Source organism: Crocodylus siamensis, chromosome 9 (genome assembly GCF_052110815.1).
Source record: "Crocodylus siamensis isolate JL-2025a chromosome 9, ASM5211081v1, whole genome shotgun sequence".
Classification (NCBI taxonomy): domain Eukaryota; kingdom Metazoa; phylum Chordata; order Crocodylia; family Crocodylidae; genus Crocodylus; species Crocodylus siamensis.
The window spans coordinates 22621962-22643653 of record NC_143403.1 but is presented as its reverse complement, the minus strand read 5'-3'; the positions used below and the strand labels follow the sequence as shown (position 1 = coordinate 22643653).

The 21692-nt window shown below is 38.2% G+C and overlaps 1 protein-coding gene across 1 annotated transcript in view; it reads left to right on the top strand.

Annotated features, from left to right (window-relative positions):
- Nucleotides 1-21692, top strand: part of ITFG1 (integrin alpha FG-GAP repeat containing 1) — a 203735-nt gene that overhangs the window by 89239 nt on the left and 92804 nt on the right. Inside the window, exon 10 of the mRNA XM_090062025.1 lies at nt 4601-4773. Within this exon, the coding sequence (XP_089918151.1) occupies nt 4601-4773 (173 nt within the window). The remainder of the gene's footprint in view (nt 1-4600; nt 4774-21692) is intronic.

Below are 21692 nucleotides of genomic sequence, written 5' to 3'. Positions count from 1 at the left end.
GTTCTGCCTTTCAGAACATATTATGCCTTTAGATTTACAAGGCAACAGTTAATCTTGCCTGCTTATATTACACAATCCTGAAAATGTAATGACCATATTGGCTATTTAGAGATGTTTAAAAAAACAGACAAAAACACACTTTACTGGAAAAAGCAACATATTAGTTTAGCCCTGCTCCACAGCGTCTGTATATATCAGGTATTTCAATGGGGCTTTTTTGCACTTTATCTAAAGCTAGTTTAAATAATCTATTAGTTAAAAGTGCCAAAAAAGCTCCATTAAGGTGCCCAGTCAATATAGATGTCCAACTAATGCTGTACCTCTAAAGCGCCATTGTTTGATTGGTTTGGGTGGGTTTTTTTTAACATCTGTAAGCAGCATTTAAGGGTTTCTTCTGTTTTGTTTTCTGTTTCTTTTTTAAGTATATTTAAAATAAGCTACAAGAATAAAAATTATAGTATGTCGACAGATAGTCAAGCTGTATATCAACTAAAACTACTATTTTGGTAACATTTCTAACACTGCCAATGTTAAAAGCTCTTGGAGCTGATACATGCACATAGAAGTAAAGTTGGTCTGTCTTGAGAATGTAGTGCCTACATTAAAATGCTTAATTGCAACATGTAAAGAAGCAGTTTTACTCTTCTATTTTTGCAGTGTATTTGCATTTAGTGCCAATAAAGTATACATTTAAAGACTGCTGTTTATGAAGTAAACTTCCTGTGCGGTTAAAACAGGATAACAATTTAAATTCATTTTAAGTATTTATTCTTTATGAGGTATTTTAATTCATAAAAATTGCCTAGTATTCTGTAAAATCACATTACCAGATATGAGAACATTTAGAATACCTATATGATAATACTATAGCTATATTTTATAATTTTATAGCTATAATAACTTGTGTTTTGCTATGAAAATCCTTTGAATGAGTTAAAGAATGAGTCACATTGTATTTCATTGTTTTGACTCCAGTTAGTGGTTTTTTTTAAAACTGCAGTATTTTCCAACAGTACTATTTATATATTTTTCTGTCCGATAAATCAGTGATAGGAAATCTGTTCCTTTTTAAGTATGCACATAGGTATATACATCTTAAGGTTTACAACGCGTATTGCTTTTTGGCATTCTTTATACTAGACTTCTCAAATATCCAGCAGTTTACAAACTCAAAAAAATTACTGAAAATCATGGGTGGGAGAATATACATTAAAGCCCTTTTAAAAAAAAATGCAGACTATATTATTTCATTAGTCTTCAGTTTTAAGGTTCTCAAAGATGCTGTATATCCTGTGGTATTTCAAATGTGTCAAATAGCATGCACAGACATCTTCTGATCAGAAACAACCAACAGGTCTTGAGCCTGATCAAATTGTGTTGACAGGTGGGGAAGAAAGTGTCCATCACCTTTAAGCTTCCTCCTAATATTAGAATCAGTTTGGCCATAGTGTAAACAGCATAATTCTAGAATAGTTCTAAGATGCATCTGGCTGCCTGCCAGCCCCATCGAACCATTCTTGTGGTCACAATAAACTGGCATGCAAGAGGTTTCTTGTTGTTATACTTACTTCTTGTACAAACTCCCGGGATGTCACCTACAGTACAGACTACAAGACTTTTTCGCCTATACTGCTTCTGAAGTATTGAAGATGTGAGGGGAAAGCCACTCCTGAAAAGACCAGCTTTACAAGTTGCTTTTGAGCTTCTGGAATGATGTAGATTAGCTAAAGGGGCCTCATATCTTAAGGAAAACTTGTCAAACTCCATATTATGTCAGATTTACTGAAAGACAGCAGAAGTATATCCATATACTTCCAAGTAAAACACATTCTGATTTATGACCTGAAGCCTTAGTACAGTCCTCTTATCACGAGTCTTCAGATTTAAGAGGGTTATACAAGGACTTGGCTAGAAACATATTTAAGGTATGCCAAGCTGTTGTCAGTAACAGTATTAATGAATCATTAGTGTGGCATTATTCTGTTTAGTTGGAAACATTTAATGATTCATGGGTTCATAGGGATGGAAGGGACCTCATAAGGTTATCTAGTCCAGCCCCTTGCTCAAGGCTAAACTATCACTAAACTATCCTATCCTAGTATCTGTTCAACCTACTCTTCAAAATTTCCAGGATTGCAATTCTACAGCAGGTGTGGGCAAAATATGGCCCACAGGCTGGATCTGCTATCCAGGCCAGTCTTTAGGGACCCCATGGGCCAGACAAAATTTAGAAAATTAATATTTATCTGCTCCTGGCTGCCTGTCAGAGATGACAAGTCAGGGGCAGTAGGATCCAGAGGGAGCCAGCAGTAGGACCCAGCAGCCCAGCCTCGCCCTACCCCAGCCATTTTCCTGCTTTCCTGCAGGTCCACTACTCCAGCATCACGTGGCTCCCGACTGCATCGTCGAACAGTAGGAGCATGGGGCCCGCGCCAGTACCCCATGGCCAGGAGCAGGAGGGTGGGTGTGTGTGCGCGCGCACACTCATGCACAGGGAGGGAGGGACAGAGTGTGTTTGTAGGGTGAGTCCCACTTGCATACCCACCATACCCATGCACCTACACCCTCCCCTCGCACTGCCATACACACAGACCCCCATACCCACACTTCCTCACACACTCCAGCCACCCTCCCCCCACAACACACAGCCCCCACAAATCCCATACCCCACATATCCACATATGCCCACACCTCCCCCATACACCCACAGCCCTCCACAAATCTATATCCACCCCTCTGTGACCCCACCCCCCACAATATACAAAAGAATAATTTTAAGCTATTGTGCAATCATCTCTATGTACACTACACAAACGCATGTAAATCAGGACAAAAATATTTTTTGAAATCAAATTAATGAATGTTGTAGATGTTCGCTCTTTAGAATATAATTTGGTATTTTTCTGGTTCCAAGATGGCCCTTGCTGAAAGGAGTACTTCTGGGGGCAAGGGGAGGGACTTCTGGTGGCAAAGAACAGGGGTTAGGGGGTAGGGCTTCTAGTCACAAGATGGTAGCCAAGGGACAGGGCACCTGTCAAGGGATGGAGCTACCCGTGTGGCCCTCAACAGCTTGCCAGAACTCGGTAAGCAGCCCTCCGCCTGAAATAATTGCCTGCCTCTGTTCTACAGCTTCCCTATGTAACCTGTTCCAGTGCTTGACCAGTTAGTTCTTCCTAATCACCTACCTAAAATTCCTTTGTTGCAGTTTGAGGCCATTGCCTTAAGTTCTCTCCCATGAGACCACAGATAATGGTATATCTCCTTCCTCTCTATAATAGGCCCCTAGTCACCTCTTCTCCAGGCTTAGTAATCCTAGTTCCTTTTACCATAAATCATATTTTCCAGGTCTCTAATCATTTTTGTTGTTCTGCTGGACTCTTTCCAATCCACCCACATCCTTTTTGAAGCGTAGGACCCAAAGCTGGATGTAATACTCCAGATAAGGCCTCAATATAGAGTGGAAGAATCGCTTCCCTTGTTTTATAAGTGACACTCCTGTTAATACAGCCCAGTATGCTGTTTCCTTTTTGTAACAAGAGCACACGGTTAGCTCATATTCAGCTTCTGGTCTATTGTTAACCCCCCAGGTTGTTTTCTGTAGTACTGCAACCTAGCTAATGTAATTTTGCCATCTCAAGTGCAAGGCTGTGCACTTTGTCCTTGTTGAATCTCATCTGGTTGATTTCAGACCATTAACCCAGTTTGAGGTAATTCTGTATCCTAGACCTACCCTTCAGAGTGTCTGAGACTGCCCAATTTGGTGTCATCTCCAGATTTCCTAAGCATGGGCTTAGTCCAATTGTCCAAATCATTAACAAAGATGTAAAACAATACTGGATCCAGTACAGACCCCTAGGCAATACCACTTCCCTCCTTCTAGGTAGAACATTGAGCTGTTGATGATTGATTACTCACTGAGCATGATGATCCAACCAGTTATGTATCCACATTCCAGTGCTTTCATCTGGTCTCTTTTTTAGCTCATTAATTAAAATGGCATTGAAAACAGTGTCAAAGCTGCTAAAAAAAAAAAAAAAGGTGTATCATTTCAAAGACTAGCTCTTGTTGTACAGGGAGACCCTAATGACTTGACTCTCTATCAGCTGCTGGAATAGTTCAGTTATGATAAATATTTCTGCCTTAGAGAATTTACACTCTGTATTTCCTTTGTAGTTTCAGATAGAGTATTTCATTTGAATTTGAATTTTCAGTGTATTCTACTGCTATGTTGTTGGGTCCTGAACCTCCAGATGCTGAATGTCCTCAAATCTCATTTGCTTAAGCAAGAATCAGAGGTTCTTAACTGCTCACAAGAGGGGGCCCAAGCACTGAATGCAGGAAGAATATACATTTTAAGGTGTAACAGCTATTCCTGAATAACTGTCTATACAAATCAGATTCTTTGTTCCATCAAAGACAGGTGAAGTAATTCCAGTATATTAGCTATTACCCTTATAGGAATGTTTAAGGTCTTTATATTCCTTGATGAAAAGTACTCTGAAATGGCTGTTAAGTCATGATCTCTGTTTCGTAGCATAAAGTACTTTAAATAAATAAAGCATACCCACTTACCTCAGACTTTGTTTCTTTGCTTTTACAGTGGATTCCAGTGTTGCAGAACTTTCAAAATAAAGACACACTCTGGGGCTTTGTACCTTATAAAAATGATCCATCTGCAAGTGAACTTTCAATTCCAATTACGCTTCACATTGGAGATTACAACATGGATGGCTACCCAGATGCTCTTGCCATATTAAGAAATACATCCGGAAGGTATCGTTTTTACTTTTGGATTTACTAGAGCATATGTCCCAACATCAGTCTTGTCTATTTTAAAAATCAGACCACAGATTTATGATACATCTAATATTGTTTTGATATAGCGAATGCCTCCGTCAACTTTATAAAATAAATAGTTTTTTTAGGTTTTCTAAATATTTCCTCTTTAAAAGGTTTAAATTTTGCATAAACTTAAGCTGTGTATGTCTGTATTGTGTATTGCTCATAATGAGCCTCAAGGGTGTGCATAAGCTTAGGCTAAGCTAAATTCCTTAATAAAAGGGAAGAGAGTCACCAACTGGCTAGAACTACTCTTTTCCCTATCCTGTGGAATAGGTGAGTAGGATGGGCTAAGGAGTGTATGGAGCATTATCTCCTCTTCAAGAGCTAGCTAATATACCAGCATCTGAACAGTGGAGTAAATATTTATACCTTTTATACAGGATGGCTGGAGGGCTGCTACAGAGTTTAGGAACAAGTGATATGTGACTCCAGTCAGTCTGGTTCTCAGTTCTGCTAGAAAAAAATATAATCAAGCACTGTTCCTTTGAAGAAGCAGTTGATTCAGTAGCATCTATTATGTTGACAGTAACTTCGTATGGCTTATGCTTAATTAAAGGCAAATAGACGTTTTCTGAGATAAATGCAGCACAACTAGTTTTCATGAGGGACAACAAATGTTCATAGAAGCATTAAGGACATTTGGGGAATGTAAATTGATTGTGAATATCATCAACATTTCTTTGACCTGAAATCTCTTACAGACAATAAGCTCTCTTTGGTATGTACATCACCTTCCACATTTTCTTTTGAGCACTTGAACAAACAGGGAACTAAAATGTGATATTTGCAAAAAGTTCTGCTCTCAAGTGTATAAGACCCAGTTTTTCTACTTCATTATGTTGGTGCAGGGAGTTGATGTATACGTTCCATATATTCAGTCCACCTCCCAAAAAAGTGATTTCCCTTCCTTCCATTTCACCTTTCTTTTCAAAGCAGTTTTTCCTTTCCCAGATGCTTTTTTTCCTTATGCTTGTTTACCATTTGCTTATATTAGCACATTTTTAGCCCTTTTCCTTCTGTGTTCTTTAGTCACTCTTCACTTTTCAGTTTCTTTATTCTTTGCATTTATTTGCTTTCCCCCCACAAACCCTTTTTCCCCATTTGCCTTTCACTTGTGCAGGGCCAACAAGTTACTTTTGGCCTTAGGGATCTGACTGAACAACACAGGTTTGTTTGATCTTCTCCTGATCCTTGTTGTCTATGACAGTGGTCTTCAAAGTGGGGTGCGTCCAAGACAATCCATTCAGGTGTAGGAAGAAAATATTAGAACTTCTATTTAAATTTATGTAAATATACATATATTTGGGGTGCGTGCTCAAAACTTTTTTAATGATGGGGTGCGCAAATATAAATATACATATATTGGGGGTGCGTTCTCAAAAATGTTTTACTGATAGGGGTGCACAATCAAAAAAGTTTGGAGACCACTGGTGTATGAGAAGTCTGATGTTTATAGCAAAATAGCTTTGCAATTTTTAAAAAATAAATTACTATTTATTTATTCATCTGTATTTTCATCCAGTTTCCTGACAAGGGAAAACTGCACAGTCTTTTTTCAATACTTAAGTTATTGTGTAGATCAACTAAACTTTCCCTGAAGGTCTTGGAGCCTGCTGCATAGTTCCTGTTTCAGTCTGTGCTAACCAGTGGCCTCTTTTCCCTCTGCTTGGAATTCTAGGTTTTGAACTGGCCCCTAGGTTGGAAAATCCTTTTGGTTCTGTTTAGATTTTCTTGTTGTCTTTCCCTTCACTTCCCTCCCTACCCCCTTTTATTTGGACAGCTTTTAGTGGCAAATTGACATGCCCCTTTACCTCTCTGGGCAATTAGTGATTAGCTACTCCTGAGGTCGCTCTTTCCCATTAAGCAATTGTTGTCCTGCCTTACCGTAATGAAAAACTTATAAATACATTTTTACAGTTTCTGCCCACTTTTCCATTCAGTATCTCCAGTTCTTTATATGCTGCCTAAGAAATGTGTCAGAAATGTCGAAGGTCTACCTAAGCCTCAGTGAACTCTGTGATTAGCATGGTTGATTGCTAAGGCAAGCCATTTTCAGTAATAAGCAGCATATTAAGAGAGTGTTATGGCTAGCATCAAATCTAGAGTCCCCAGCTCAAATGGCTAGGTATCACTGTACTGCAGAGGCTGCTTAGGAAGGTCTTCATGTGAGCCCATACCAAGGCTATAAATCACATTTCTGGACCAACAGTAAGAGATCTTTACTGCTCTGCTCCCTAGCCCTGCTAGCATATAATAGCTAAATTCAGTGCATTTTAAGAGTCTTCCATCAACTGAAGAAACTTGAGCTAACATGCAGTATCTTAGTTTATCTATCCAGTCACATTTCTTATATAATTATTGTACTTCTTATAGTCTTCTGGATTTAAATAGTAAGCTTTATACAGGCATCTAATTTCTGTGTTATCACACTCAATCAATAACTTGGAACAAGTGAAGAGAATGAATTCATTGGGAAATTTTTGCAGCATACAGTATGTCCAAGGTACGCAGCCAGAAAGAGAGAATGAATGCAGCGCTGCACTCAAGGCAATCTAATCTCCATTATTTCCTATAATCTATCCTTTCTTCAAGCAGTTAAAGACAAAAAAAACCCAAAAATCTTTCCCTTCTAAATTCTTTCTCAAACCATGTAGTATCATTGCCTTCTGCACTATCCTTGTAATATCACAGGCTGTCTTCTGTTTAGTTTTGTGTTGTCATACTATTAGAAAATTAAAAGCATCTTAAAACCCTGTAATATTTTCAAAGTCCCTATAATTTCCATGAGTTCCATACAGACAGATTACGGAGATGGTCACTAACTATCTGTTAAACAAGGTTCTAAAATGGATGTACTGATTCAGAAGACTAATCAAACATATAAGTCTGTATTAAATATCATGGTAGTCTGCAATGAGGTCTAGGAGGATGCTAGTATTGGCATATAGGCAAAATCTGCCCATATTTCTAACCACTAAATTTGAAAATAGTATTCCTCTGTTTATTTTAGTGGTACCTACACTGAATAATATTGTAGATGGAGTTTGAAGTGATGCTTGTCTATCACTCTTCAATATAAAATCTTGTTTACAATTTTGTATAGCTTTTAAGATTCATTAATTTATGCCGGATATTTTCCTTGTCAGATGAGTCGGAAAGTTTCATCCTAAATGGCTTAACCATTTCTGGGAACAATGTTAATGAAAAATATTTTTTTGTCCATATTTAAAATATTTCTAGGCATTTTAATAAGACGTTTCTTGCTTTGTAGTGATGTTTCATTAGATAAGTACTGTGGTATTGGAGTTATACCTTTTGGCATTCTAAAAAAATCTACTCAAATTTGGGTAAGTTATTTGGGTCATATATAGTAGCACAAGGGAAGGTGGATAGGAACCTTTGGGTGGGAGGTGGCTATGCATAGGAGTAGCAGTTTTGTTAGTTTTGTGGTAATGGTTTTGTTAGTTATACGGAGATGGAGAAGAACAAATAGGAAAAGGTGGAGGAGGAAGGAGAAGTCAGTTATCCATCCTTCTAGTCAAGATCAGGCTGAATTTTGTTGGCATCATGGTAGAGGGCATTTTGAAGCAGAGATTTGAACATGAAACAGATGAGTAGCTTCTGAATATTATCTTGGATTTTTTTTTCCATGAAGCTAGGAGAAGCAGGGGAAATTTGTTGTGTACTAAAGCAATCCATGTTTTTGCCAGTATTTATTCAAGATCCGGCTTAATCACAGGTAACTGATGAAGTTACTTGATTGACAATCTCTTAGTTTTCTTTTGCTGGACAGTACATGCTTACATTTATTTATATTATCACAAGGACCAGTGTATGTATTCTCCACATCTTAAAAGATTATATATTTGCCAACATTATTGTCATTTAGTTAAGTCAGTTTCCACGCTCATGACTTGAATTATGTCATAGCACATCTGGACTTCAGAAACACTCAGTTTCTCAGAAAAATGCTTTATAGTGGCCAACCCAACTAAGTATGTCATTGAAAAAACAGAATCTAGTGAATTGTGGTCACAAGACATACTTCAGCTATTCAGGGGTTCAGCAAGTAGTAGTGTATCATCTACATTATGATAACCAGTCAACCTGGTTATCACTTGTGTCACAGAATAGGTTAAATGAATGGAAGGAACCCATGTTGTATTAGATGATCAAAAATGGCATAATTAAAAATGCACTTAAGTCTGTTCTATGCCAAACTGGATCTGTCATCATGACTTTGAGTTTACTGAAAGGTTGACTGATGATCCTCTAAGGTTAGTTATTTTATACTTTGCCCCTTGCCCTAATGTCTGAACATTTAGTGTCCTCTTGATACTTATCTTGTTATATTTGTCTCATAATGTCCATTATCTGCAAACAGGTCATATTTTAAAAGAAGGCAGGGTAGATTTGTACCTTATAGACTAACTAAAGTGTGCAGATGTGTGCAATATATAGCACAGACTTTCATGGGCTAAACCTCATTTTATCTGATACTGTGAAAGAATGTGAAAGAATGTATAAGGAAAGAGAAATTTCTGATGCAACCCTGCACATTTAACATTGCTCTTTACATCTTTACATCACACTTTATTCGAAGTTCTTAGCAACCAAATCAATTTATATTTGCAATTTACTGTAGTCTTTTAAGTCTTTAATATCTTGGAGCAGTAATTATAATTTGCCATTTTTTGAAGTTATTATCAAGAACGAAGTTTTGTCATCCAGTTGTATCTTGTGAAAAATAATTACTGACTCAGATTGTCATCAACAATTTATAATAAATGTAATAAAGTCATTATTGTATATGGACCATTTTACGTTGCAGCTCTGAACACAAATTTATTATATGTTAACTGTTTGAAATGGTTTTTAAGACTCACATTCATTATTCAAGTGTACATTTAATGGCATTGTAGTTTATATATACCTAGTTAGTCATTCTGTCCTCTGAAAATGTATTTTTTTATATAAAAGATACTAGTCCTATGAGTTTTCTGAAGCACAAGTAGTAAGTCACTGCAGAATATGAACATTTCAGTGTTGCAGAGGACAAAATTTTTTTTTTTAAAAGATCAGATATGAGCAATCCTATATTCCCCCTAGTGATTTCTCTCACTATGTTAGGGATCCTGCTTTATAATACAAAAGGTTGTTGATGAGCAAATAATATCCCATGCCATCTGCCACTGGGTTCTGCCCACAAGGTGAGTATTGCAACAGGCTTCATGCTCTGATCAGCAGTTAGTTTTGAGTTACCCGTTTTTAAGATCTCAGTTGCATAACAGGACAGAGTCTTGCAGAGAACGTACTAGACAAGGAGGAAGCCTTTATGTTTCAAATGTTGTTTGTTGATTAGTGCAAAACCAAAATGTGAAAGATAAATTCAGTTTAATAAATCTTCTTAAAATGGATATATTTTAATTATCTAAATGTATGATAATATACCATAATTCAGGAGGGAAACTGAAATAACCCCTACTGATTAAATCCCTAAATAAATTTAATTAGAAGTATTTAGTCTTTAGATAATTAGATCTCTGTGGCTGTTATCTAATATACTGTTGTTTGGTTTTTATAACAAGATTTCTACAGCTAAGAAATTGAAATATCTTTTTAAAAAAAAGCTTACTAGTTGCAGTAGAAAGTACATCTTAATTTCTTTAAAACTTGTCTTATAAAATATCAGTCCACTTTTTTAATTTTACCATTTTAGTGCATTTTAAGCCTTTTATTATAAAAGCATCCTATACCTCCCAAAGAATAAAAAAAAAGTCATCAAGATGTTGTGGGTGAAAACTGGGCTGTGAGCAGGGTTTAATCATTTAAGACTAGGGAGTGTCGGCTCACAACATACACTTACAAGTCCGCAGGACGTTGAGGGCTGCGCCCATACTCTGTGCCCTTCTGGCACTGCTGCGGAGATTCCATTCTCTACCGAGCTTCTCACCTTCTCTCTTTTGTTTGCTTTGTGTTAGAAATACTTTTGTACAACCTAAAATGGACATCGTTTAGCTAATGATTTGCATGTAGCTGAACTCTGCTTATGTTTTATTTCTGTGGTGGCAAGTGTATTCTAGGTGGATTTTACAAAAATGAATGCATGAAAAGTGAACAGAGAAGATCAGTAAGTCTGAAAGATGGAAAAGCTGTAAGACTGTATACATAAGGACAGGTTTGAAGATGTAGTCATACTAGGATAATAGTTCAGCACAAAGCCCTAACATGGGTGCAGTTACATTAGTATAAAAATTTCTAGAATTTGGATAATCTATACCAGTACAATTGAATCTACATTAGGTTTTACAAGCATAGCAAAATCAGTGAAGCAGGGAGAAGAATTACAAGCATGTAGTGTCCTCAGTGATCCTGCACATATCCTAATTATTCTCCAGATAAGTTGTTAAATTTATGTTGATTTAATAATATGGGTATTATCTTGGATCTGTATGTAAGCTAAAATCTGTTTGTTCCATAATTCAAGTTAAAAAGACAGTTCAACACTTTATTTTAAATATAGGAAATAATGAATCATAGTTCTTAGCCCATATCCAAAAAATGTTTTCTCCTTTTCTTACTCCTTTTCTTAATGCACAATAGGGTTTGGTTTGGTTTATTACAAGAGGCTGCAGGGTAAAATAGTAAGGTTTTAAATTTGGTAATTTATCTTACAGTCAGATATAATATTGGATGTCAATGATATTAATAAGAACCAAGATGAAAGTTAGATGAAAAAAGATAAACAATGAGAAGTCACCATATAATGGAATTTTGTTTGTTATTTCTTTAATACCCAAGATGTCTAGACATGATTTTAGGATGCGTGTCCAGAGTTTAATGAAACAAATGTGTGGGCATCCTTGCCTTTGCCTTCGAGAAGCCATTCTTCAGTAAAATCTTTGTTAATTAAAATGTTTGTTGTAGTCTTATATGATCTGTCTATTAAAGTAAGGGCTAAATCCGTATTTCCTCAGCATATTTAATAAGAGCTATTTTGCACAGATGAATGCTTCCATTGCATCTGATAACAACATTAAAGAATAAGAATTACTCAACTGAATCAAGAGTTTGAGAACTCATGAGTTGATTTGCAGAGAGGAAACCTTTTTAATCAAAGTTGCCTGATTGATAGACCAGTTGGAATGAGAAGGATTCGCTGATCATTTTACAAATATCTGTGTCATCCTCAGGAAAGGATAGGCCACTAATATTGATACTGGGTTTTGCACATCAGATAATGTTCATTGTTTGGTTAGTTATATACTGGAATACATTTCAAGGATTTTTATTAAAGTTCATCTACTTTTAATATGTCTGCCCAGAATGCAGAAAGGTGCAAAATTGTATCAGTTTTTATCTGGTCATACATAGTTTAATTATTGGTCTAACCTAATCTATGTAATATAAATGAAATTTTGAAAGCGTATAAAATTTCTGTTCGGGTAAATTGGCGTTCTAGGTTTGTCGGATATTATAAGTGGTATTAGGAGTAATGGATCAACGTACTTCAATGTAATTATCTGAATTAATTTCTGTAGAACCTGTTTCATAGATTAGTAGGATGCCAAACATGTTAGGTTTTTTTTCTGTCCTTTTTGAAAAAGTATGATCTCAGGATGAAAAAGGCAACAATTTAGTCAGGAGATGTATTCCTACTTCTACGATATTTTCATACTAGATATTTAATCCAGTGATAGCTATGATTTTGAAATACACCATTGAAAAATATAGAGAGAAATGAGAATCCATGACCATGATTCAAATAAATACTACGTATTTGTAGTACTTCCCAGCAGTTTGGGGTTTTTCAAACACAAACAAATTTAAAAAACTGATATCATGGGATGTTACTATGTAGCTGACATTGTTTCAGTAGAGTTCATGTGTAGTTTTTTCTATGGTAGCTATGTGGCTATTTTATTAATGACCATGAAAATATTGCAAGCACTTGAAAACATTTTGGAATAGCCCAGAACTAAAAATGTATCTAAGTTTGCTATCCCAGAGACAACTTGGAGTTCAAGTAGGGTGTCCTACTGTTTTGTTTCTATCGCCTAGTTTAAAAGTAGGATGTTTGTATGAATGGAATGTCATTTTCCCATCAGCAAGCAATTGGACGCATTTGCACTTGAAATAAAGAGGCTGCATTTAGTAAACAGTGGTCTCAGGCTGAGGCTGAAAAAGAAAACTTGTTCTCCTACATTGATTTCCTTGTAAATAATAGTTACAATTCAGAGTCAGGCTAAAGTTGGTTTGGTATTTTCAAATGAATGGTACTGTACTGTAACTGCATATCAAATTGGTTTTCCTAGCATCAAGACAATTTCTTATCAAGCTACATTATTCTTAGGATCATAAGAAAGAAAGTACGGCTGGAAAGAATCTCACAAGGCATCTAGTCCAGCTCTCTACTCAAGGCAGGATAAACCCTCAATTGCCCAATTGGGGCATGGTGCTGAGAAAAAGCTGTGGGGCTGGGACCTGCCCCAGATGACGACAGTTCCTGGCCATTCCCAGGCTGCACAGGGAAGTCTGGACATGCAGACTTCCCCTTGCAGCTAGCTGGCAACTGTCCCAGTCTGGGGCAGGTCACACCCAGCTCCAAGCTGGGTGGGGAATTCTGCCTGAGCAGCAAGCTTCCCAGCCCCAGCTCTGCAATCGTGGAGCTGGGACAGGGAGTTTCCTGCTGCCAGGGCAGAGGGTCATTGTACTCACCCAAGCTTGGATGGCAGAGCCCACCCCAGCAGCAGGCAGCTCCCAGGGCCAGGAAGTAATCTGTCTCCCCCTGTTGCCCGGCTGACCAGGAGCAATCTACACATGCCTTACTGCACAGTAATTACTCAACAGTTAATTTGTTACTTGCATTTGCAGGTTGAAAATTGACTGCTGAGTAGAGCAAATTACTATGCAGTAAGGGTCTGCACGTGTACATGGTGATGCTTACTATGTAGTAATTTGCTCTACTGTGCAGTACAGCATCTTGTGTAGATGCACCCACTCTATCTTTGAACACTCTAAACTTTTGAGTAAAGAATACTTAGAATGTTGTTCTCCATGGGTTGTCAAAAATGGATAAAATCATTCCTAGTACTTAGTGTGGGTTCTCAGAACTACATTCTATTTTTGAAGTAGAATCTCTGTTGATGGTGTGCATCTCCACCCTGTTTTTTTTAATACTACAGTATATGTAAACTGCTATCTTCTGTGGAAATTCACAGTATTTTAATTTGAATAATTAGTGTTACACTACTCTTCTTCAAATTGCTCTGTTAGTTTGCAGCACAACTTTCTAAAGGTTCCCATATTTCAGTGATGCATTATAAAAGATTCTGGGGTAAAAGGCAGCCTAAATGGCTGTAGCAGGGCACTGAGGTGCCTGCTACTAGTGAATCAATAAGTAGGGAGCCCAGCTGCTGGTTGCCAGGGTAACCAGGGGAAGTCGTCTGACCGGAAGGGGCAGGGCCTGGCTCTTATATAACTCCCAGGCTGAGGCCAGGCAAGCAGTTCCCTGCTGGCAGCCCAGAAGGAAGGAACTCTGCTGGAGTGAATAATGAGTAGAGGCCAAACTGTAGGTACGGCCCGAGATTGGGGACTGATGGAACATCTCTGGTGTGGCAAGAGAAAGGTTAGAGCCAGATGGCTTAGAGTTATGTTATAGCCAGGGGGCTTCTGTTTTGTTTACTGTTTGACCAGAGGACTGGGTGAGGGTAGAAGGGGATGGAGGAGGCCTGATAGGGGAACCACGATAGTGTGGGCAGCAAGAAGCCCCGAGCATGGGCAGCGAGAAGGCCTGAGCTCCAGAGGGCGCCGAGCGTGACAAGGGCTGCAGCCAAGACTGAACAACGTCTGGTAGTTCTGCAAGGCTTGGGGTGTGGTACAGGGGTGGTTGGAGCCACACGTAGCTCATAAGGCTGGCGTGCTTAGACCCCCATTATATAAACAAGGCTCAGGGTAGCAGGAACCGTGACCAGGAGGACAAGAGGTAACCTCCCTTTAATTTTTACAAGATCAAGATGTGGCAGGCGAGAACAAGGGTGTTTTAACCCAAATTTGGCACGGTAGGGGGCGCTGGGGGAGAGCACGGCAACCCTAGGACATTCCCGCCCCCCCCCCACCTGGTACGAATGCCATTTTAAGTATCCTCTGTGCAAAGTAGATTTCATATAAATACTGGTAATGAAAAGAGTCCTCGTAGATTCTTAAAATATTGAATTATAGTTCTTCGGGTTTTGTTCTGTTCCCCCTGTCCCCCTTCCCGTCCTGTCTCTCCCTCCCCCCCCCCCCAGCAATGAGTAAAAACCTAAAATGGGGAGGGGAGGTAGCTCTTGCAAATATTTGGAGCAAAATTGTCCCATTAAAGCTGAAACAAAAATTGCGTTAACATGTGCAGAATCACAAATTTAGTTCTGATCAAAAGAATATATTAAGTTGCATAAATGCCCTTTTAATATGAATAGAAGTTGTACATACAAAACAGAAGAAGTGTGTGGTATATTTTGTAGTTTATTTCCTGGGATGTTTGACCAAAAAAATTGTGGTTAAATTCTTAATATGCTGTGTTCATCATTGCATTTTGTTAGAAAGTATCACAGAGACAGAGTAGTACTACCTTTTTGGATTAGTTGGTTTTCTTCTTTGAACATGCATTCCAAGTGTGTCAGCCTTTATGCTCTTTGGTTATTTAAGTACTTATTGTATCTTAAGTATCATTATTTTTTCAAATCTAAAGAAAGCTGCTTGATGCTGTACTTAAACCATCAGAACAGCTCTTTTTCTTAAGAAATAAATGAACAACAAGGTCACGAACACCATAATCAAATATGATCCTAATAAAGAAAAATATAACTGAAGGAGCCAAGATGAACAATTGGTACATTTCTTATAGTATTAAGGTAATAGTATGGCAATCTGAGTCCTTTTATTAATCCAGGCTACATTTTCAGGGTAGGCTGAAAAGCTTAAGGAAGCTACTTTCAGAAAACAAACCACTCTCACTTTTAACTAGTAATTGTACACAGCTGCTTAATTTAAAATAATTTTAGAGTTGTCAGCCCATTTCAAATTCAGGAAGTAAAGAAGAAAAATATAGGAAAGAGATAAAAGTTAGAATACAAATGTGCTCCATGCTGCAAACAAAAACTTCAAACAAAATCAGTGTAAAAATAAGTAACATAATCAAACCAATAGTTCTTTAAGTTTGTATAGCCCTGATTTATTTTTCATACTTGCTTAAATAGTACACATCTCTGCCAAAATCTTCTTGAAAGCTGCAAGCATATGAAATGTTTAGATCAGTGTTTCTCAACCTTTTAAATAGAAAGTACCCCCTAACTTCTGAAAATTGTAATAAGTAACCCAACACTCAATTTTCCAGGGGATTTTATATTTACAGACTAATGAGTGCCATATGTTGGAAGAAGGGCTGTGTATATAAGGCTGTGACATGATAAACGTTTGATTTGGTGTGGGTAGGGTTGCCACCTTTTATATCAGGGGTGCACAACTCAAGTGTGTACCTGGACCAGAGGTGATGTTGGCCAAAGCTAGGAGGGCTGAACCTAGTGCTGCGCAAAGCACAGCACACCAAATTATTACTGGGGAATTTAAAGCATCGCGCAATGGGTAGCGCACCAAATTTTTTACCATAGTTTTGAGAGGAGGAAGGGGCAAGAGAGGATGAGAGTGAGGAAAAGAGGGCGAGAGAGTGTCTCCTGCCTGTCTATCACAGGTTGAGAAATGATGGTTCAGATTATCAGTTCAGATGATCAGTATTGTAAGAAGCTGTCATCCTGCCATCAGTTTCTTTCATCAGCTGTATTTTTCTTGTTTCAAGTATATTGCCTTGTTAGTGTTAACTAAAAACTGTCTGGTGACGCTAGCCATTAAACATAATATCAAACCTCATCATGGTGACTGGAAGATGGGGTGCTCAATATGTAAAGTTTGAGGTAAATTTTAGTTAAGAAATGTGTCCTTACTAGGGAACTGACAGTCTTGTATTTAATTAACAGTTGAATAACTTTATCAAAGGGTTATTAATAATAAAACTGAGCAATTTCAAAAGTTACCCTTTAGCCATTGAAAGATCCAAAATACATTCATGAAAAGTAGTGTTGGAAGACGGAAGAGAAAGATGTAGACAGAATTTTGTGGGGTTTTTTGTCTTTCTTGACCTTTGGCTTGTATTTATTTCTATATTCACTGCCAAGTCTCTACCTAATATTTTAAACCCTTTCTGATTCAGATTCAACAGAAGTAACGAAATGCAAAGAATAAGTGTAGTATGCAACAAACAATTGCTTTAATTTTATTAATCAGGTTAATATCCCTAATGTGTGTGGGGGAGTGTCTTTGGTGGATTTTTATTAGAACATTCAGTGTAAGGAAATTGTTTGCTCTTTGACTTGTTGTAACCTGTAACATCTAAATTTAGCCAGAAAGACCAATTTATTAGTTAAGGCCTAAAAGGCAATACATTTTAAAATTCCAGATATGGTGTTAGTTTGGAGTCTAAAGTTATTTGAATACAAAAGTTCATTGAAAAAATTACTTACTTTACTGTCACTTGTGGCTGTAAATCTGGACTGAATACCAAGCATGAGGATAAAACATATCTGCTAAGGTAAGTAATGGCTATATTTAATAAGGTTAAATGTTCTTGTTACTTCCCAGCAGTCAGCCCACTTTTTTTTTTTCCTTGTAATTCCCGCAGCAGCCAGCTGGCTTAATTGTGTAGTAACTTTTTCCAGCATTGGTGATTCTGAACTTGGCAGCAGTACAAACACTTAAATTTTTTCATTCTTCTCGCCATGTCTTTCAACTTAACCACCCTCCAGGATTTAACAACTACGGAGAGTGACTATAATGATACAGATTGATTTCAGGATTTTGTCATACCCACAATATCCAAGAGTCTTTTTAACTGTGGTTCTCAATTATTTCCATTGTTAGTTTATTTTGGGGGTTTTGGGGAGAGACTGAGGGGTTCCACTTGTGAGGTTCCTTTATACACCTAGTACCCCATCTGAAAAGAGATTGTACCATTTCTGCCATAAGTTATTAGATAGGAAAGAGACTACCTTTTTTTGAGTGCCTGAAACCTGAACTTTCACATTGTCCAATGCCAATTACATTTAATTAGTATCAGAAGATAGTCCAAACACCCACTTTTCTACAGCTTTCACTTCTTTTGTTTCCAAACTTGTGGGCAGCTTCACAAGCTAGATGGTTACCTTTTCTCAGATTTCAGTTACTGCTCCATTCATATTTTGAAAGATATATGGTTGTATGTCCAATTATTCATTCTAGCACTGAGAGAATTGAACTATCATGATGAGTTACAGGAGCTGAGGCAAACTTGCATTACGTCTAAAGATGGCACGACTTATTAAGTGGTACCTATGGTTTCAAGATGTCTGTATGTTCTAAAGACAGGTATATATATTCCCCCTTTAGATAAGAGTTCCTTGTAAGGAGGTAAACTTATTTTCCCAAAATAGAGGGAAGTTTTAATATCGGACACTTCTTAGAGCATCAGACATGCACAAAAATCCATTCTTACTTCACAGCTAAATGCCATATCCACCTGAATCTTAATTTAAAGGCTTTTCTTTCTGCTTTAATCCAGTGGATTCATTGTCTTTTGCTAACTACTTTTCTAGGAGGTTAACTGTGTCCATAGGGCCCATAGTTTTGATGGGTGTCCAAGTAACCACTCATTGTTCAGCAACTTGGAGGGTCTGAATCTCTTTCCTATGTCATCATTCAGTAGTTACGCAACTCCTCTTTCTTCCATTTCTCCACTACTATTTCTTTAAATTTTGTACCTTGTTACATTTTAGTCACATTTGGTGCAGAGATGTGGAGAAGAAATAAGGTCAACTACATATCTGGTCAATAGTTGTTTGCTGTCTGGTGGTATGGATTGTACATGGGGTCATGTAATCTGAGACATTGTAGAAAATCATTATGCTTCCAGTTCCACAGATACTTGGGTTTTCAGGAAAACTGGAACTAGGTCAAGTGACACAACCCCTTCCCCCAGGAAGGGGGAAGTGCTGTCACTTTTATTTGCTTATGTGACTGGCTTCTTCATGAGGTCAGTCTGCAGTAACTTCCAAAGACCAAGAACTCAGTTTTTAATCACAAGAGTACAGCTGTTAAATCTTTCTGCTTGTTTTTGTGCTCTGCTAGTAAGTCTTTTTTTCTCCAGTCTGTATTATATGTAATACCTTACATAAGTATAGCCATAGGCAGATCCAGGAGCAGGGATGCAGAGTGCAGCCACAACCCAGTTTAGCTGTGAGACACGGGCAATGAGCTCTGTGAGTTCACAGGCATGTTGGTGTGACTCTAGAAACCAGACAGTGAATGCAGCTGCCGCTTGTGCCCTAGGTCCTAGAGCCACACTGAGAAGCTGGTACATTCAGAGAGCTCACTGCACAGCCAAAAGGGAGTGCATCTACACGCACCAGGGTTCCACCCTGAATGTGAACAGCCACCTCTCCTCTCTTAATGCATTTGTAGAGGTGGCAAAAATGAAAAAAAACAATTATTCTTTGTTTTCAATATATTTTCATAGATACTTTAAAATATCGTGGGTGCAGGCACCTGTTAATTGTTTAGTAAATTGATTTTACTGCACTTGAAAAGTAGAACAGATGCATGATGTGCAGCCATAATGTATAGTAGATTCTCACATACACGATAAATGTACCCTTTGAGAAATATATGTAGTAGCTTGATTATGCATGGTAGTTACTACATAAAACACATCATGTGTTCACTCAAAATATAAGAGTTCAGACTTTCTTAAGTATAAAACATTTTTGGGAACACAGTGTTGGGGTTTTTTTCCCCTTAAACCGTGACGATATTATGGATTTTGCATTAACATTCTCTGAATACTGGATATTTAGCTTTGCATATTTTATTATAGTACAGTATCTATATAAGTGCCCCTTTATAAAAGTTTCCTTCATTATAAAAGGATAGGAAATGACCTACATTTCACTTCTCCAAATGGACTTAGACACTCATTTCTAGTTACTTCGTACATTATGTTGTTTTTAACATTGGGTGTTTTGTACAAAGTTTGATTAACCCACAACCTGTTCCAAAAAGTAAAAAGTGCAGATGAGTGAGCTGCCAGTTTGTGAGTAAAGAGCAAAGATGTTCAGAGAGTTGGTGGAAGTCTGTCAGAGATGGCAGAAAATAATGAAGAAAAGAGGTAGCACTAGATAGTCGAAATTTTAAGAGCTGAAAAGTGCTGAAAAGATTGTGTATCTTGACATTATTCAAGGATCACAGAAGGAGACTCCTAAACATTTTTGGATTGAAAGAATGTTCCTTAATAAAAGTAACACTTTTTTACTGAATCATTATCAATTTTTATTTTTATGGTATTAATAATACATGGTATGTGGTGGATTTAAACAAGTCTCTCCCTTCTAAATGACTTGCTAAGTCATAGAACCCAGATAATTAACATGGATCCTAGTATTTTGCATAACACTTTTTGAAATGGTAAAAAGTGAAAATCCAAATTAATTACTAACAAACCGTCTATTTGATTCTTTAATTCTTTTCCCTACATTTTTAATAATACTCCAGATACAATTTTTATGATTAATTACTAAGATTAAATGATAAGTGCTTTTTTCTGAACCTCTGTCTTGATTTTGTACTAATGTCCAGAAGTCTAGCTTTTAATTGATATAGATTTCATAGATTTCATAGACATTAGGGCTGGAAGGGACCTCAGGAGATCATCAAGTCCAGCCCCCTGCCCAAAGGGCAGGAAGTCAGCTGAGGTCATACGATCCCAGCAAGATAAGCATCCAATTTACTCTTGAAGGTGTTCAATGTAGGTTCTTGAACCACCTCCAATGGCAGACTGTTCCAGACCTTGGGGGCTCAGACAGTAAAGAAATTCTTCCCTATGTCCAGCCTGAAACAGTCTTGCAGGAGTTTGTGACCGTTCGACCTCGTCATCCCTTGGGGCGCTCTGGTGAATAAACGTTCCCCCAGATCCTGGTGGTCACCTCTGATAAACTTATAGATGGCCATCAGATCACCCCTGAGCCTACACTTTTCCAGGCTAAAGAGTCCCATGGCTCTCAGCCTGTCATCATAAGATCTGTTTTCCTGACCTCTGATCATGCGCGTGGCTCTCCTCTGGACTCTCTCAAGCTTCTCCACATCCTTTTTGAATTGTGGAGCCCAAAACTGGACGCAGTACTCCAGCTGCGGCCTCACCAAGGCCGAGTACAAGGGGAGAATGATGTCCCGGGATTTGCTCGAGAAGCATCTATGGATGCAAGCCAGCATTTTGGTCGCTTTACTAGCCGCAGCATCGCATTGGAGGCTCATGTTCATCTTGTGGTCAATGATGACCCCCAAGTCTCTTTCTTCTGTAGTGCTATCCAACATAGCACTGCTGAGCCTATAAGGGTGCTGCAGGTTTTTCCTCCCAAGGTGGAGAACCTTGCATTTTTCGGTGTTAAACACCATCAGGTTCTCGTCTGCCCATTTGCTGAGCTTGTCCAGGTCAGCCTGGATCACCCGCCTATCTTCTGGCGTGGATGCTTTGCCCCAAAGTTTGGTGTCATCAGCGAACTTGGCCAGTCCACTCCTGACTCCAATGTCCACATCATTAATGAATATGTTGAACAGGATGGGTCCCAGGACAGAGCCTTGAGGGACCCCACTGGTCACAGGGCACCACGACGAGTGACTGCCATCGATTACAACCCTCTGGGTCCGACCACGGAGCCAGTTTCCCAGCCAGCGGATCGTGGTGGAGCCAAGGCCACAACTGGCCACTTTGGGTAAGAGGTGATTGTGGG